Source organism: Gigantopelta aegis, chromosome 4 (genome assembly GCF_016097555.1).
Source record: "Gigantopelta aegis isolate Gae_Host chromosome 4, Gae_host_genome, whole genome shotgun sequence".
Taxonomy (NCBI): Eukaryota; Metazoa; Mollusca; class Gastropoda; order Neomphalida; family Peltospiridae; genus Gigantopelta; species Gigantopelta aegis.
The window spans coordinates 93,046,899-93,067,030 of NC_054702.1; the positions used below are offsets into that span (position 1 = coordinate 93,046,899).

General features: G+C 35.4%; 2 protein-coding genes across 2 annotated transcripts in view; one reads left to right on the top strand and one right to left on the bottom strand.

Moving 5' to 3' along the window:
• Nucleotides 1-2,867, bottom strand: part of LOC121372378 (cardiolipin synthase (CMP-forming)-like) — a 16,567-nt gene extending 13,700 nt beyond the window's left edge. The window contains exon 1 of the mRNA XM_041498682.1: nt 2,408-2,867. Within this exon, the coding sequence (XP_041354616.1) occupies nt 2,408-2,617 (210 nt within the window). The 5' untranslated portion in view covers nt 2,618-2,867. The remainder of the gene's footprint in view (nt 1-2,407) is intronic.
• Nucleotides 2,868-3,185: 318 nt separating this feature from the next.
• LOC121371437 (glucosamine 6-phosphate N-acetyltransferase-like) lies at nt 3,186-20,132 on the top strand. The gene is made up of 6 exons (XM_041497318.1): nt 3,186-3,327; nt 6,964-7,117; nt 10,301-10,363; nt 10,655-10,785; nt 12,553-12,614; nt 16,525-20,132. Exons 1-6 carry the CDS (start codon nt 3,310-3,312, stop codon nt 16,673-16,675), a joined length of 579 nt encoding a protein of 192 aa, XP_041353252.1. The 5' UTR covers nt 3,186-3,309; the 3' UTR covers nt 16,676-20,132.

The following is a 20,132-nucleotide window of genomic DNA, read 5'->3' on the forward strand; positions in this document are numbered from 1 at the left end:
AATGAAGGTCTGATCAGGTCAGGTAAAATGGAAATAACAATTGATGGGTATCATGTCTATCAATATGAATATGTTGCACAGTAACGTGTTATGAATTTCCAACTGTCAAAATAAAGTTAAAAAAAACCCAAAACATTGTATCTTCGTGGCAAAACCATAGTACAACTGTTCATATGATATAGTCATTTCACTTGGTATATATACTGGTATGAAATGACTAGGGTGGGTCATTCTATGTCAAATCACCCAATGGATTAAACCCGACCGTCTCAGATTTTTATGAAACTTGGTATACTTGTTGATTGGGATCCCACAGCACCAAATCTGAAATATTAGGCCAATTGAACCAGTGGTGTGGGAGACACACACCCCCCCCCCCCCCCCAATTTTTAGATTTTCAACCAAAATGGGTGTGGCCGCCAACCTTTGAACCCTCATATCTCAGGAACTACTGGGCCATTCTTCATAAAATTGGTATTGTTGGAAAGGCAATTTGACAAGGATTCCAAATATTTGACATTGAGATGACTTTCTTGAAATTTAATCTCCCACATGTTAACTGAAACATAAAAGTTTCAGAGGTTTAATATTCAAACCAGAACACATGACAAAGCATAAGTTGGAACTACAAGGAAGGTTTCAAGTGGCTAAAACAGTCAAGGGAACACAGCAACTTCACCGGTTAGTTCTAGTGTCTAAGTCAAAGATGCATGCCTACAAGCTGAGCCTGCAGAGTGACCCACCAGAACTAGTATCTGTCCAGAATTCTGAGAATGATATGACAGAGTTACTAGAGGAGCCTCCCATTGAAGCCAAGAAGCAAAACTGTTTGTTGTCTGTATTACAATGAGGCATGGGTTGGGCTACTTGAGGACATTTCAGAAGAGCATGGAGACTTCTTCATTCGTTTCATGCACCCTCAAGTACCTTCTAAGTTATTTCACTGGCCAAACAAAGAAGACACTTGTTGGATTAGTGAAGGGGACATCTTCTGTATCATTGATACACCTTCTATTGCATCTTCTCGACGGATGTACTCTTTGAGTAAAAAGGATGATGCTAGAATTGCAAGACTATGGGGGAAGTGGGTGACCGAATGATTCTGTGATGGCTGAACTGGTGAGAAGGCAATGAGGGAAGTAGTTTGATAATCATATGATCATAGCATGTAGGCCTACAATGTATTACTTGGTGTTCAAGAGAGATGGTGATTCCTAGCATCAGGAATTGGTCATTCAGGTTTACTTCAGTATAGCTAATCAGATGTTAATGGCAGAAAAGGTGTTATTTTCATGGACGTGCAATTTTTTAATGTGTATTGCTGCTAAACAAAGAATATTACACCTCTGAAACTTTTATGTTTTAGTTAACATGTGGGAGATTAAATTTCAAGAAAGGTCATCTCAAGGTCATGTGATCCACAAGGTCAATTTCAAGGTCAGTTTATCCCAATCTGAACAATAATGGCAGATTTGGAATCCTTGTCAAATTGCTTTTCCAGCAATACCAATTTTATGACGATTGGCCCAGTAGTTCCTGAGATATGAGGGTTCAAAGATTGGCGGCCACGCCCATTTTGGCCAAAAATCGATCCCAATCAACAAGTATACCAAGTTTCATAAAAATCTGAGATGGTCGGGTTTAAAATATCTGGTTTTTGGGGTGATTTGACACAGAATGACCTGGGTACTAAATTACTTTTTGCAATGGCACAAAATTATTAGGGTAGAAAATGACCAGGCAGTATGGAACAAAATGGATGGTACAAAAGGTTCAAATGACTATGGTATGAAGTGACTACGATTTGTATAGAGTCACAATTAATTTTGTTAAGCAAAGCTATTTAATAGGAGAAAAACAATATATAAAAGTTCTATACCCCGGGCCATATCGCTAACACAGGCTTCAAATGTGGCAAATTAAAGGGCACGGCCATATGACTTAATTATAGTCCATCCCACAGGGAATGCCTTTTTTCATAAGTACTATGGAATTTACTCAAAGTTATTTATTTCTGAGCCGATTGTTTTTTAAGTTGTATACAAAAATAGTGGTTTTGGGGGTTATTTTCAAAACACTTTTACTTTTCTTCTTACATCAAACCAAACTGAAATTATTAATAATAAAAATATTTTGTAGGAAAGTCAGAAGGACAATAGACTGTGATTGAATATGATAGCATTTGACCAGATATATTCAAAACTAGTTAGAATTTGTCACTAAAATTTTGCATGCATCCATCATTTATATGGCTGCACATTGACAAATGGGTACAATGTCATTAAAATCTGAGATGGTCATGAATCCAGGAAGATTTCTGGAATTTGGTTGATTTGGCAGTGGACTAATACAAAGGTCACACAAAACTCAATAAATAAATATCAAATTATGACACTTAGTGACTTACCCCTCCTCTGAAGATCTTTTTTCTATCCAACTCAGACTTTCTATGTTTAATATCATATGAAATCTTGTTCCGTCTGACAACACTGTATCTTGGATTAAATACAGTGTCCAACTGTAGTTTTGAATAAACACATCCAGTAACTGGCAAACATTTACTGTTGATCCTGCTATTCCCTAGACTATTTAATAAGCAAAGTGTTTTATTTTGCATGCGTGATAACACAAGTGTTTTACGCTGGTCTATATTCACTGAATATGGATTTTTCAATATTTTTGCACATGTGGACGAGTTGTTTTTCAAATTTAACACAGCTTCCGAACGTGGCAAAAACCTGAACCATCGCTTACAAACGCTAGCAAAGTCTGGTAATAATACGTTAAAAGTGTGAGTATCTAGCAGGTAATAACTCCCATGGAACAGGCATTTCTTTGGAATATTTTGTCTTAAAATGTGAATTATGGGCGCAGCCATTTTAAATAATCTCGAACAATTTGGTAAAATGCTGACATTAAACACATTTTAAAACTATTTATTGGTAGCATTGCCTATAATATATTTTACGAAATATTGTGATATAACTATTAACGTTTTATATATTTAATATAAGTTATATTTAAGACATTTCTCTCTTTAGACTATGGGTGTAAGACTATCATATTTTTTCTTTAGGTCAAAAAGGTCAAAAGTACACTGTTCCAGAAACCGTCTTACGCTTTTATCCCATACGCAAAAGAAAACGATAGAGTAAATGTCTATTTGCAGGTATACCTGTCAAATGCAGTGTGACGTCAAGGAAAATAGCGGATATAAAATTTGGCTTGTCACATCAGGATCAATAGAGCCACGTTGTGACAATTTTATTAAGTTAACAATCTTAGTTAAATGAAGTTAGCTTAATAATCATGTCAGTTCCTTTTGAGGTGAGACATACATTTTATTATTTAATTTAGTAATATTTGAGGATAAATTACTAATAAATTATAAAGACCTATTCAATCATTTATTAATATTTTTATTAGGCCAAGAGAATGAAAGTTATAGATTTGCGTCCGAACAATTTTAAAAACACATGAGGCTTTTTTTCATTTTTCATTATTCATTATTTTTATTGATCTATTATTTCCATAGTAGATTCCAAGTCCAAATGAGGTCGACTCATCAAGAGTTCGGCAATTTTCGTCAATGTTTGGCTGTGGTATGTGCTATCCTGTCTGTGGGATGGTGCATATAAAAGATCACTTGCTACTAATGATAAAATGTAGAGGGTTTCCTCTCTAACACAGTGATAAAATTACCAAATATTTGACATCCAATAGCCGATGATTAATGAATCAATGTGTTCTAGTGTTGTCGTTACACAAAACAAACTTGTTTTGGTGATTGTCGGGCACATGTCGTTTTGAGACGGCCCCTGGAAGACGGAATGGCTGAATGGGTGATCCCGTGACGCATCGTCAGGATATAGGTCGGCGAACTTAGAATTCTGCTGTCCGGAGTTTGCCGAAGCTTAGCTGAATGTGGGTGCTGTCGGGTTTCTTTCTGTAGTGTGTGTATTAGTGATTAATATCTGAATTTCTTTTAATCAGTTAATTCGAAAATGATCGATGTAAAGGTATTTCACGTCAAACATAGGATTGTTGTGGTATTAGAGTGGAATTCTTTGACAACTTTTTGGTTTGTCAGCAATTGCCAAAAAAATACATAGCTTGGTCTCTGACTGTAATGAGAGTATATTTATGTCCAAATGTCCATCTAGCTCTCTTACAGTCAGAGTACTCGGGCTAGACATTGACAAATAAATGCAGTTCTAACATTAAAACAGTTGATGGAAGTATACCATAGCACTGGCTTATGTTCAAGGGAGATTACCACGGTATTCCAATAAATCGCAAACGTTACAATACGGTGGACCGCACAATTCAAAAATGGCTCTTTTTGTACACACATTTGTAGTAATTTCTAGTAAACAAACTTGAACACAAGAACGAAGAAAAGTCAACTTAAAAACGTTTTATTTTTCAGTTGTAGTAAAATATTTACATTTTCCAATGGAAAAGTCGGTAATAATCATTATTATTATTCTGCAAGACCATGTGGGCATTTTTTAAATTGTTCATCATATCAGTAAGATTCAACAGTTATAGATTCAATATTTATCGAGTGGAACCAAGAATAGAACATATTAAAAGTTATGTTTTGTTTAAATTGCTAATAAATATAGGCAGGGCCCTTAAATGTTTCCATACTTTTCTAGAGGTCGTGCGTTCTAAATATAGTAACACTGTGACCGTGTATAGCCTTGTTTTGATTGTCAACAACCAGACGACAGTTGGATAGCTGTCGGAGCAGAATTGTATGCATGTATGTTAAGTACAGGGGCTATTTATAAGCATGGGAGTGTCAGTAAAATCTCACACTCTGTTATTTTATGACCAAACAGTAAAACTATGAATACTTACGGGTAAAATAATGTGTTGTCTGTAATCACATTTCTAATAATAAACGTGCCACCAGGGGCATTGCACCTGCTAAACCGCAAAAATGTAAATGCCGCGATAACGTGGAACCCACGATGTCATGAGCAAGGAGTATATATGTACAAAATAAGTAAATAATTTGTTCATGTCAGTGTTTTCTTTTAATTTTTCATTTCAGTATCATGTATGTTGGTAAATTTTCTATCTAGAAGCATATTTCATATGCTTAAATATTTCACATAAAACTGAAATATGAATATTTTGTGTTTGGGCTACCTAAAGCAAGTTTGGGCTACTGAAAATGAAATTTTAGTGGCCCAGATATATTTGTTTTTGGCCACCATATTTTTTGGTCAGTTTTGAGACCTGAAACAAGTGTTTGTTTTGACTGACTGACTGACTGAATGTATAATGACACCCCAGCACAAAAATACACATCGGCTGGTTGTCAAACAAAGGTAAATATATGAATAGGATTACATTAGAAATAAAACTTATAAAATTCTATTTTTTAAAAACCCAATGTAAAGAGCTATGAGTAAAAGTACAATACAGTATGAATGTCAAGGTAAGTATATTTTAAAACTGTATAAAAATCAAAATGTTTTTAAAACTTTAAAAATTAAATCTGGATGGAATTTAAAAGATTCTAATATATTTCTGTTATCAAATATATCTTTTCTTGTTGGCTTCACATGATTACAGTTTACAAAAATATGCCGTATTGTTAGTGTACACTTGCATTGTTCACACTGAGGAAGAGAATCTTTAAAATAAATGAATGTGTTAAATGCCAAGCTCGATGCAAGCTCGACACAAGACTACCTCAACTTTCCTGCACCACCTGTAGGACTGCCACTTTCCCAGGACTGACTTGACAAAATTAAGCTTGCTCTCATTCACACTGTTCCAATCATTTTGCCAAGTCAAAAAGATATATTGGTTAACGTGATGTTTAAAATGACTAACAATTGGCATGGGGCAAATTCAAAGTATAGGCCTACTTGGCAGCTGAATCTGCCTTTTCATTGCCCCTAATGCCAACATTTTATTCAGTTTTGTATCGCAACTCACAATGCAAGTTTCAGAGATTGCTACACAATTTTAAAACACTAAACAGTAATTGCTAATCAATTGTCATTTGACTCAAAATATTGCTAATCAAAATTTTGAAAACAAAATGTTCCTTGATCATCATCCCAACCAAGGGATGTTCTAGCGGAACATGTTTTGTATGCTTGGAAAGAAAGAAAGAAATGCTTTATTTAACGACACACTCAATAGATTTTATTTACGGTTATATGGCGTCAGACATATGGTTACGGACCACACAGATTTGGAGAGGAAACCCGCTGTCGCCTCTACATGGGCTACTCTTTCCGATTAGCAGCAAGGGATCTTTTATTTGCGCTTCCCACAGGCAGGATAGCACAAACCATGGCCTTTGTTGAACCAGTTATGGATCACTGGTCGGTGCAAGTGGTTTACACCTACCCACTGAACCTTGCGGAGCACTCACTCAGGGTTTGGAGTCGGTATCTGGATTAAAAATCCCATGCCTCGACTGGGATCCGAACCGAGTACCAACCAGCCTGTAGACCGATGGCCTAAACACGACGCCACCGAGGCCGGTTGTATGCTTGGAGACACAAAAGTGATTCTGTGAAATTAATATATTTGGACAAAAATTACCTTGATTCATAATCATTCTGTATTGTTGTTCATCGACATTATTGCAATATAAAAACAAAATAAATTAATTAATTAATTAAATACTCAAAGCATTGAATAATATTTAATTTTGTTGTTGAGTCCTTGACCCATTGGTTCAAGTTCAAAGTGAACAAAAAACCTAACTCACTACTTTTGTTATGATCATTTGTGCATGACCTAATTGTGAAATATCTACTGATTCACCATAACCTTTAATTTTGTGATTTTCAGATTTGATCTTGTATGTACCAAACTACATATATACTAATTAACTGCACACCCACCTGCATTGTGGAGATGCAGTTCTAAACTGAATCCACTGAAATGTTTTCTGTTCTTTTAAAAGGTTATAAAACTTATTTTCAGAATGGAGTTGAGGACGTGCCCCAGTATGACCCTGAAATTCTCAAACAAATAGATTTCAGCAAGTCAGTAGCACAGTATGATCCCCCCATCTCACCTGAACACCCAGGGGAAAATCTCATTATGAGACCGTTGTGTTTAGGAGATTATGACAGAGGTAGGAATTAGTATTCTTGAAACTAGAATACTTTATTTACATAAAATTAATTTCTCTCTTTGAAATTCATGCTTTGTAATATATAACAAGCAGGGTTTAAGCTGTCATTCACTAATTTAAAATTGCTCTATTGAAATTAGTTTAATTTTGCAAATACATTTCATGATTAAACTGTCATAGTAATTTGAAAATTAAATACAATTATTTAAAGAACCTTAATTTTGTTATATTTTGTTTTGATAACTGAAACTTGAATTTGGCTAGAGATTTTCAGACCTCATTTGGTGAATTTTGGGTCCTGTTTAGACATCTTAACTGCTGAAAGTTAATCATAATTTATACAATTCTGCAGATAAATTATAAATATACTACTCAAAAGAATTTAAGGGTCAGACGATATTTTCGACATTATTTTCTGAATGTCAATTATATTAGCTAGACCATAATGTCACGCATGGTGTTGTTCCATTTTGACGAAAGTGGGTCTAAGCAACCCATAAATGAATTAAAATCCACTGTCATTGACACTGTCGACTAGTTCTAATGGCGAAAACATGCTTACATTTGCACGTAAATTAGGGCGAAAGCGAAAGGTCTGCTAAGTGCCCATAACTTGCTTTTTCACAAAGCGCTTCATTTGCACGCTTTGCATGTGTATTCCATGTTCCCAATGCTGAATTTCCGTATAATTGGAGCTTGCGTTCGTGTACGGTGCACACTCCAAATTCGACACTGGTACGACGTCAACTGACGATCGAAGAAGGGCTATTGCTTGGCTTCAGGATGGCAATACGCATAGAAATGTTGCTCTGAGACTTGGTGTCAGTCGGAGTGTCGTTGGCCGACTGTGGCAACGGTACCAAGCAACGAATTCTGTTCGAAATCGTCCACGTTCGGGAAGACCCCGAAGCACTACAAATAGAGAGGACCGCTACATCACCAATATGGCTCTACGTCAACGCACAACCACTGCATGCCGATTACGTGACAATCTGCGGACTGCGACTGGAACTCGAGTGTCTGATCAAACCATACGCAATCGTCTGAGAGTCAATAATCTACGCTGCCGTCGCCAGGCTGTTCGACCACCACTCCTACCACGTCACAGAACGGCCAGACGTCACTGGTGCACACTTCATCTGCGGTGGCAACGTGTTCAGTGGGGTCGAGTGATGTTCACTGATGAGTCCAGGTTTAGTCTCCAGTTCAACGACGGTCGGGTTCGTGTCTACAGACGTCCTGGGGAGCGCTTCGCTGACGTTAACGTTAGACAACGTCACCGGTTCGGTGGTGGCAGCGTCATGGTGTGGGGCGGCATCTCTATCCACCACAGGACCCCCCTCTATGTGGTGGATGGCAATCTGAATGGAATCCGCTATCTGAATGAGATTATCCGGCCGTTGGTTCTCCCAGGCAGGGGCAGTTCTGCAGGATGACAATGCCAGACCCCACCGCGCCAGGGTGGTAACGGACTTTCTCAGACAACAAGGTATCGCCAGGATGGATTGGCGGGCATATTCGCCTGACTTGGCCCCAATAGAGAACGCCTGGGACGAATTAGGCAGGAGAGTTTGGGATAACCATGCCCCTCCGGCCAACCTTCATGATCTGGGTCAACTTCTTATGGCAGAGTGGCAGGCCATTCCCCATGAGTTCTTCAGACGTCTGATCAACAGCACGAGGCAACGATGTGTCGAGTGTATTCGCGCCAGGGGTGGATTCACACACTATTAAACGAATGTTCTAATGTGTAAAATCCATGTTTGACAACCTTCAACTTTGACAGCATGTCATGTGACTTTCTTGTATACAGTGACGTTTATTTGTGTGTTTTTTGTAAATATGGAACAATAAATTAAATTTTTGGTGTAGTTTACATCATCAATCTAATACACTCTGAAACTTATTTGGTTATACATTTTTGACCCTTAAATTCTTTTGAGTAGTATATATAAACAATAAAATGTTTTATTGCAGCATAAACTGTGCATTGTTTCAGTGTTAACACTCCAAAGCCTCACTTGTCACTTGTGTTGCAAGTTTTGAATTATTGATGTGAGGTAGTGGGTACAGCTTGGGGTTTATAGTCGTGTAAGCATCGTGTTACTGTCAAACGTGAAAGAGTTTTAGCAGAAACAGGTTTCCTCATAACAAACTGGCTCTAAGCCCTGTGTAAATTCCTTGATGGCAACAGTGGTTTACACAGTTTGACATTTAGCTTGATCACTTAAACTGTAAACATGTCTCTGTCCTGCATTTAACATGAGACGGGATGTAGCTCAGTGGTAGAGTGCTCAACTAAGGTTCTGTATGTCATGGTTTTGATCACACTCGATGGACACATTGTGTCCCCCCACCCCCCACCCCCCACCCCCTCCCCAACCCATCTCGAGTCTCCTATGACAAAATTATCGAAGGCTGTGTGATAGGCTGTTTGAAAGTGTGTAAAATATTCCTTGATTTATGTTGGTAAGAGTAGCCTATTTGGCAGATTTTCTCTCTCACTCTCCAGACCATGTATCAAAATAACCATTTATAACCATGACTGATAATGTGCTGAGGTGTCTAAAAACAAATATTCCTTTCTTTTCATTGAACATCTTTAAAAGTAGCGTACAGCAATGTTTTTAAAATGCTATGTAAATGTATAGTATAACTTAATTAAATTATTGATATATATACTTATATATAATGTTGTGACTTAACAGACATAGTCACTAGGTAAATTTTAAAGGTTGTGACCAGAATAGATGTGCTGTACCATAATAGAAAAAACAATTCCAAGCTATGATGCACATATCCCACCCCTGAAAAAAAACCCAAAAACTATTGGTTACCACAATCTATTTGATCATCCTGACATTTTTATTTCATTGACCAACATCCAAGTTCTTGTGTCATAGTTTACACTGAACATTTTAGAAATAATGTGCTGCATTGCATGCTTATGTATATGTATGTACTTAATGGAATATTTACCAGGTTAGTGACTTTAGGAAAGAACCTTTTGTAAGTAAAGTTTTGACAGTAAAATGTTGTATATATATATTATTAAATTTTGCAAATTATTTTAGATCATAAACCCAAATGAGTTTTGGATTACTTCAACATACCTGTCAATAATTATTTACTGTTTGGTGTTTTGTTGTCTTTTATATTCACGTTAAATTATTTTAATTTTAGGTTTTCTTCAGCTACTAGAACAGTTAACAAGAGTAGGAGATTTGACCAGAGAACAATACACAGGTATAACTAGTTATTCTTCAATTAAAATAATTGTTATAATTGTAATCACTCTTCAGATCCTATATCTGATCTTTATTCAGGCAAATAAAATAACAAAATACAGTTTTAATAAACTTACGTGTCTGGTGTCAGTTAATATTGTATATATTATCAATCATTGTCTGTTTTACTAAGAAATGTGTTTGTGACCTAGATTATAAAGGAAATCATGAAGAAAATAGAAGTCAGTCTATTCTAAATGCTTAAATATTAAAAGTACGTGTGTGTGTATGTTTTTGTTCTGCATTTCAGCTAGGTTTAACCAGATGAAGAACTGCGCTGATAATTATTATGTGACAGTATTAGAAGACACAGAGACAAACCAAGTTATAGGCACAGGCACACTTGTCAAGGAAATCAAGTTTATACATGATGCCTCCGCGGTAAACATTTAAGTTTAATAATAAATACTATATTATGCATACTAAACACAATGACCCTCATGTTACTGTATTACCTATTTAAAAAGTAAACCCTCTATGCCACTGGTAATTTAAAAGTACCAGGCCTAACGTGATATTTTATAATTTGTTCACATCAAATAGATTGCCTGTGAACATGGTAATGAAAACATACATACTGAACAAAATTGATTCTCTACCAATTTAACATTGGTACATAGTAAGGCAACTGGCTGTCTCACCCATACATTCTGAGCAAATCCGCTGGCTCTAAAACATACATATGATCATCCACCCATCCAATACAGACTCAACTCCATTGTCCATCCATCCATTCATCCACCCATACCCGACCTAATCATTCATCCATCCATGCATAGTTTCTTAGCAAAATGTAGAAAGTGGTAGAGGGCTCACCTTAGGTGCAGAGAACACAGATGGAACCAGTGCTCCACAACTGGTACATCAAAGACCTTGGTATGTATTTTCCTGTCTATGGGAAAGTGCATATAAAAATCTTTGCTGTTTTATCAATAGTAGTTTTTGAGGCAGCAGCAGGTTTCCTGTTTTTCTCTCAACCATGAGTCAAAATAACCATGTTAAGCACCAAATATAGTAGTCATGGTTTAAAATATGCTGAGGTGTCGTTCTGACCTTCCTTCCATTCAACCATCATCTACTCAACCATCCAGCCATCCAGCCATCCAGCCATCTGTTCATCCAGCCATCTGTTCATCCATCAAGTTGCTGGATGTAGCCCAGTGGTAAAGCGCTCGCTTGATGCTAGGTTGGTCGATCGATCCCCATCGGTGGGCCCATTGAGCTTGTTCCAACCAGTGGTACACATGTATATCAAAGGCCATGGTATGTACTACACTGTCATGAGATGGTGCATATAAAACATCCCTTGCTACTAATGGAAAAATGTAGCGGGTTTCCTCTCTAAGACCATTCCTCCTTCCCATCACTTCTTGACTTGACTGTCTGTCCATCCATCCATCCATCCCACATCCACTCCCCAAACTTGATCGTCTGTCCATCCATCCATCCACTACCCACTCACTGACTTGACTGTCCATTCATCCATCTATTCTTCCTACCATCCTTCCTGCCATCCTACCATTCATCTATACACCACCCCCAACCATCAATCCATCCATCCACCACCAACTCCCTGAACCTGATCATCCATCCATCCCCTGACCTGACTATCAATCCATCCATCCATCCACCACCCACTCCCCAATCTGACAGTTTCCATCAATCCACCCACATCTGTCCATCCAACCTTCTCCATCTTGATCGTCAACTTCCATTCCATCCATCCATCCATCCATCCATTCATCCACAACCTGACCATCTATCCATCCACCCCTTCCCAACCTGACAGTCTCCATCCATCCACCCACCACCCATTCACCCAACCATCCATCCATCCCACCCTTTAATACTGACAAGATCAGTAATAGGAACTATTGTATTTGTATGTTAAATGTCCAGCCAGTGCACCATGACTTGTATATCAAAGGCCGTGGTATGTGCTATACTGTCTGTGGGATAGTGCAGATAAAAGATCCCTTGCTACTAATGACAGAATGTAGCAGGTTTCCTTTCTGAGACTATATGTCAAAATTACCACATGTTTGATATCAAATAACCAATGCTTAATAAGTCGGTGTGCTCTAGTGGTGTTGCTAAACAAAACAAACTGTTGTATGTTAAATGTTTGTTTTGTTTCGTTTTGTCTAGAGAGGGAGAGTAGAAGATGTTGTTGTCAGTAATCAATACAGAGGAAAACAACTAGGCAAGCTGTAAGTATAATTATTTAATATACAGTTGTGTATTGTAATTTCGAGACCCTAACATTTGACTTGATCGGAAGGACCATACTTTGAAATTGACAACAACAAAAATTTCACTTACTGTACATAAATATGTTTATACTAATATCAAATGAAAATAAAGTTCACAAAGGTCCACTGCTGATATAATAAAAATTGTTCCAAACACACTCCCCATAAAACAAATGGCGTCTGTTTAAAGTATTGTAAAGTTGAGATTAAACACAGCGTTACTTTCTACTACATCACATTTAGTTGAAGTCACTAAAAAGAAATGTTTTGTTTCTGGAGCGTTTTATATTTCTTTTGTATTTAAACAGTAAAATGCATAAAACAATGAATTTCGAAAAATTGTAGTAGTTATTTGGGGGTTATATAATAAAATGTATAAAACAATTAAGTAAATTATCTTAATTTATTACAATATCATATAAATAGAGAATAATACATTAGTGGCTGTTAGATACCATTTATCTCACAACAAGTTGTTTTAAAATGTATCAAACGAGCGAAAGCGAGTTGTAAGATAAATGGTATCTAATGGACATGAATGTATTATTCTATTTCTTACATATCCTCAAAAATCAGGTTTTAAGCACATTTTAACATCTTTTTCGACTAAAAGTTATTTACAGCCCTTACACTTACACGTCACAGACAAATGATTGTCAGGTTAACTATATGTCATAGTGTAATCAACTTTGATTGTGCTGTTGTTTTATTGGATGTATGGCAGGAGCAGCCAGTCATATGTCTTGAAATTAATAACACACATACATACATGTGTAAACAAGTATGTGTTATCAAAAATAATAAATGATTTCTAACCAACGGGTGTGTAAGAAAGTCATATAAAATGAAAAAGATTTTAGTAGTCAATAATTAAAAATCATGAAAAGCGAATTTCTGGCATTATAACCCACTCTCAAGTAATCTGTTGGTGCTTTATTTGCTGTTTATTTGATGAGACCCCCAATTCTGTTAGTACCCATGTTATTACTTTATTGTGGCCCTCCCAATGTGTAACATGACCAAAAGCTGTCATTTTATATCATCCAACCCAAACTATTTTTGTTTACTTCCATATTTTTGATAATACTGGGTTTCGTTTCTGGGGTGAAAACATCAATTAGTGAAAATAGTTAAAAACTATATAAACTAACATATACCTGTTTGTATCACATTATTTCTGTGAAACGTGTTCATAACCTCTTGGTATCTATTCTGGTGTTTTAATTAGCAAAACCAATGGTTGAAGCGTGAGCATGCTCACGAATTTCATGAAAATCGCCGAGTCTTGAACTTAGAATACCCTCGATTTTACAATACATGACCATATATATTTGCTCACTGCCCATTCTCTGCTGACCCTAATTTCTGAGATAAGCACCTTAAGTTTTCTATTTGGCATTAAAAACAAACACCAGGACAAGCAAAAACACATTGGATTTGTTAAAAATTATCATTTGAGAACTGGTTGTTAGTAGTGTTAACTTATGGTAAAACAAAAACTGTAACAGCCAAACATATTTTACACTGTTTAATAACTACAGGAAGAGTTAATGGCTTTAACAGTTATTATAAACCACTTCATAATCTGTTTTCACATATTTCACAGTTTAAAAACTACAGGAAGAGTTAATGGCTTTAACAGTTATTATAAACCACTTCATAATCTGTTTTTACATATTTCACAGTTTAAAAACTACAGGAAGAGTTAATGGCTTTAACAGTTATTATAAACCACTTCCTAATCTGTTTTCACATATTTTACACAGTTTAAAAACTACAGAAAGAGTTAATGGCTTTAACAGTTATTATAAACCACTTCATAATCTGTTTTCACATATTTCACACTGTTTACCAACTACAGGAAGAGTTAATGGTTTTAACAGATATTATAAACCACTTCATGATCTGTTTTCAGTGTGAAAGTTGTGAATGACTGTCGTTGTCTTTTGTTACTTGAACACATCATTTGCATTCTGTTTGTAACAAGTATTTATTATCCACATAGTTAATGATATATAGGGAATTATAACCAGTATAGGGTCATGGGTGCGTTGTGTGGGATCGATCCCCGTCGGTGGGCCCATTGGGCTATTTCTCTTTTCATGACTGGTACATCAGAGACCATGATATGTGCTACCCTGTCTGTGGGATGGCAACCACTGCAATTGCCTGCAGCAATCAGCAATGCCGCGGAGATTGCGGCAGAATTTTTCGTTCTCTGTGGCATTTTTTTTGCCGTGGACTATATTTGATTTCTTTTTCAAGATGTATTTTTTCTTTATTGTTAAAAATAAAATATACTTTGTGAACTGAAAGCAGATTAAAAGTAAATATTAAAACAGTAACTACACAGTTATTACTAAGTATCTGAATCTCAGCGTCATCAGGCATGATCGAAAATACATGTAAATTATCAGCATTAAGCAAGTATCGACTAGGTCATTGAACTCTGTTAACTGTTCATAGCAGGTGCATTGCAGGGACCACTGGATTGCAGGGGGTAACAGCTTACACATTGTTGAACTATGGGTGTTTTATTTTCAGTAAAATGTTTAACATACACTCAACAAGTCACTTGAAGTGTTATGGTCAGCCTGATGATGAGACATTCGCGTGTTAACTGTTGTCACTTTTAGTCAATGAATACTGCCACTGGCATAAATAAATCTTACAGCATATTGGCAAACAAAAGAAATAACAAACTCATCATTAAAATTTACTTGCAGTCCAGAGTTGCAAACATATTAATGGTAAAATTGCCATGGGAAATGCTCTGGACACTTATTTTTTCCGCAGCAAATTATTTTCCATGGTCATTTTTTTATTGACGTAGCCCGTAGTAACACGCTCGGAAGATGTTTGGTCGGTTTGGGATCAATCCCCGTCGGTGGGCCAATGAGCAGTTTCTTGTTCCAGCCAGTGCACCATGACTGGTACATTAAAGGCCCAGGTATGTACTATCCTGTCTCTGGGATGGTGCATATAAAGGATCCCTTACAACTAATGAAAAAATGTATCGAGTTTCCTCTCTAAGACTATTTGTCAAAATTACTAAATGTTTGACATCCAATAGCCGATGATTAATAAATCATTGTGCTCTAGTGGAAGGCAGGAAGAAAATATTTATTTAATGATGCACTCAACACATTTAATTACAGTTATGTGGTGTCAGACATATGGTTAAAGACCACACAGATATTGAGAGAGGAAACCTGCTGTCACCACTTCATGGGCTACTCTTTTCGATTAGCTGCAAGGGATCTTTTATATGCACCATCCCACAGACAGGATAGTACATACCACAGCCTTTGTTATACAAGTTGTGGAGCACTGTCTGGAACAAGAAATAGCCCAATGGGTCCAACGACAGGGATCGATCATAGACCGACCGCGCATCAAGTGAACACTTTACCACTGGGCTACATCCTGCCCCTGTGCTCTAGTGATGTCGTTAAACAAAACAAACTTTTTTATGAAAGATCCCTTGCTGCTAATGGAAAAATGTAGTGAGTTTCCTCTCTAAGACTCAAAATTACCAAATGTTTGACATTAAGTATCCAATGATTAATAAATCAATGTGCTCTAGTAGTGTCAAAGAAAACAAACAAACTAATGATTTTATGTGTACAACAAATGGGGTAATTTTTGGAAGCAGTGTCAATATAATGCGCCTAATAAAACATTACACTTTGTGTGAATTGTAGATATTTTCGAAAGTCATGTCAGGATTCATGTGTTACCTTCACTCTCACTTGGGCAATACAAGAATCCCGACACTAATTTGGTCAAATCAGTATAATAATCTCTATATATAAGCACCTTTTGTTTTGTATGAAAAGTGTTAAATATATTTGTCACTCTCTTGCAGACTGGTGGACAGCATGACTCTACTAAGTGAAAAGGTTGGCTGTTACAAGGTTTCGCTCGAGTGTCGTGACCCCTTGGTTAAGTTCTACTCTCAGTTTGGTTTCATCAGGGAGAGTAATCAGAACTATATGATGCAAAAGTGGTGGAATTAATGATGACGTTTACTAATGTGACCATATTTTAGCAGTTTATTTTTATTTACAGATTAATATGATTATATGCCATTTATGGCCATCATGTGCTGACATCATGTCAATGATGTGTTTATATAATGGGAATGTTAATTATGTGCTAATATATCATTGATATATAGAGGATAATTACTTTTATCATATAGTATCTAGCACTTCTAATACAGTCAAAGTACATGTATATGATATTTTTCAGATCACATACTTTGAGAATTTGGTGATGGTGGTGACATTCCATAATTGATGTATGCACGCATAGTCATCTAACACAAACGTTTTAATAGCAACTTTACACTGCAAGCTTTCCAGCGTTCAGCGCAACATATTCTTGTCATTTGAATATTGCGTAATGGCTGACTGGAATTAAAGTTGTGTATAGTGTTTACAAAAACAGTTTGTATTAAGCTTGAGATTATATGATAAAAGAGATTATTACACTTGTGCCTTTCTGTATCGTCAGTGTTATATATTAGAAATAAAAATAATGTATTATACTTGCATAATACAATTTGTATTCCTAATGTATGGTATTGACGATAACCAAAATCACTGGTATTAACCTCTATGTACCGAGTTTGTTCTATTTATTACCCCAGCTATTCTTTTTTCTAAAACCTTATTTTTTTAATATATATACATACATGTATATACTCGTATAGAAACTATGTAGACCTCTTTATACATTGTTTTGAATATTGCTATAACTTTGTATTTTAATCATGTTCACAGATAATTTTCAAAAAACAAATTTCAATATATTCTGGAGTGCACATTGCACCAAAGCAGAATATTTCTCACTGAGAAAATATGAAAAATATTTTCCTAGTTACGAGTTACTGCTGGGGTCATAAATGTCAATATGACATTCATATATTATGTGATATACCAGTGATATAAAAAAATTATATATTTTTTTAATATGGCAGCTATTTTACTAACTCATGTATCTTTATATTATGATAAAAAATACTTTGTATATATACTGTTATTGAAAGAAATAATGTCCGGCCATGTTACGTTTACATGTACAGTGAAGCCTGTTCTAAGTGGTCACCAAAATGGTTGTCAAAACTATTCACTTAGATAGGTGGCCACTGATTACAGGTTGTCACTTTCACCATATATAAAAATGTGTTTTAACTACCTGTAACGATTATTGATGGTGGTGTGCCGTATAGTGCCTATTTTCTCTTTTTGTTTTTATCGTACTATACATTTTAATCCACTTTTTGTCCTGTTGGATTCCTCTTTGATAAGCTCTTTCTCATTCCAGCCAGATCTCTACATTTCTTACTTTTTTGTGTGGTTATTTAGACCATTTGTCTTAGATCATTGTGACTTGTGACAAACAGATTTTAAAACGTTTTTGCTCATACCTTTTTCTCACTATGCTTGACTTCATTTTTCCTGTTGACATCCTTGTTTGTACATTCCTGTCTATGGGTTGGTGCATATGAAAAAAATCCTTTGCTACTAAGTAGTAAATTGAAAAAGAGTAGCCTATGGAGTGACGACAATGGGTTTTTCTCTCTCATCTGTGTAGTTCTTAACCATACATATACATGTATGTCCGACACCATAAATAAATATTTGTTGAATGCATCATTAAATAAAAATGTATTTTTCTCTTTTCTCTTTAATAACGTGATTATGAACTCTTGCAAGATTTTTAATTGGATGATTTGGGGTTCAATTCATGTGCTACTTTGTTTTGTTTACAATAAATGTGTGCATTTCTAGTTATTTAAATACTGGTAGATTTATTGTCATACCAGACAAGCTACAAATGCCAAAGTTAACTTTCCCAAAGACCGGTGCATCGATTAGTTGATGTGACATGCATGTGATGAGATGGGGAGGGGTGACAATCCATAAATAGTATTTGATATTAATTATGAATATCTGAATAACAGAAAAACTTTAAATAATTGAAAACATTGCATCATTACTCGAATGTATGAGTGTATTCAGTCTCTTTGTAAACAATATATTTATGTGAACTATTTTACATCTTGTGACACTAGTTTTGTACAGAGCACCTTATCGCAGAATACGTTTAAAGACTTTAATATATTAGTTGAGAAATGACATTTGTAAATGAAGGTAAATTATAAGATAATACTTCTGTATAATTTGTCCTAGATCTCACGGAGTGTATGTATTTGGAACCACAGGTACCCCCAAACAGAAACCCCTAATACAAATACTATAGTTACATATATATATATATATATATATATATACATTACTATAACATATCTGACGTTAATGTTTGGGGATACCTGTGCTTGGAACATGAAGAAAGATGATTTTATGTGAAATATAATAATTACAAGCAATTTGTCTCAAATGAATAGAGAATAATATACTGAACTCTGTTGAAAATGTAGCAATCAGACTGTAGTTTTTTTTTATTATGGTAAGTAACCCACATTGTTTTTACAAATTTGATGTTTTAGAGCATCCTCACTAATGCAATAACAATAACAACTGAAAATTGAGTGATACATTTTCAATGGAGCAGTATGAATGAGTTCACAGTTAAAGGGACAGACTCTAGTTTTTAAACACTACAGCATATTTTTCACCATTAGCGATTTTTATGATCACTGAAATCAAACATTACTTTTATTTTATTCTTTAGATTATCTATTTCCACAGAACCGAAGTGTTCATCTTGGTGTTTTGAATACCAAAAAATGCAGGTTTCATATTTTTAATAACGCACTTGTGTTTGAGAAGTAGCAGTTATTGATTCGAGTTGTAGTCTTATTTTTAAGGATATTTCCCAGTTTTAACATCACACACTCTTCCTTCACTCTATTGTAACTTTATCCAAATGATTTACAGTTATGTAAATTAACTAAACTTAGTGTCCATTTTTTACAGGATAAAACTAGGGTCTGTGCCTTTAATCCCGGGTGAAATTATGAAATATTTTAAACAGCTGGGACATGTTTTATTTGTTTTAATCAGACTTCTTTCAATTTGTCATTTATATAATGCTATTTATTAATCCATTTTCATGTTCAGCCACATCAGATCATTCTTGTCTAAGCTGATTAACAAAGTTTCATATTGTTACTACAGTCTGTGATGAAAAAGTTGTTAAATTTCCATAAATTGTTTTTGATGGCTGAATAAACTTTTTTTGACACCTTTTATCATTAAATATATATATATATATATATATATATATATACTTAATGAAATTCAATCTTTTAAACAATAATGGCATGATCTCCTCAAATCCACTCCACTTGCAATTATTAATTTATCCGTTTGTCCACTAACATGACATTGTTATTCTGGACTTTATTATTATATGTATATAGGCAGATATGAAGGTATGTGTGTGGGTGCAAATATATGTATATAATATATTATTTTGTGCAATAAAATGTTACGCTTTGAGAAA

Bases quoted from the DNA above. Each gene is read 5' to 3' on its own strand.
- LOC121371437 (XM_041497318.1), top strand. The intron at 7,118-10,300 runs GTAGGAATTAGT...TTTTAATTTTAG, and splicing joins TTTAGGAGATTATGACAGAG to GTTTTCTTCAGCTACTAGAA. The intron at 10,786-12,552 runs GTAAACATTTAA...CGTTTTGTCTAG, and splicing joins TTATACATGATGCCTCCGCG to AGAGGGAGAGTAGAAGATGT.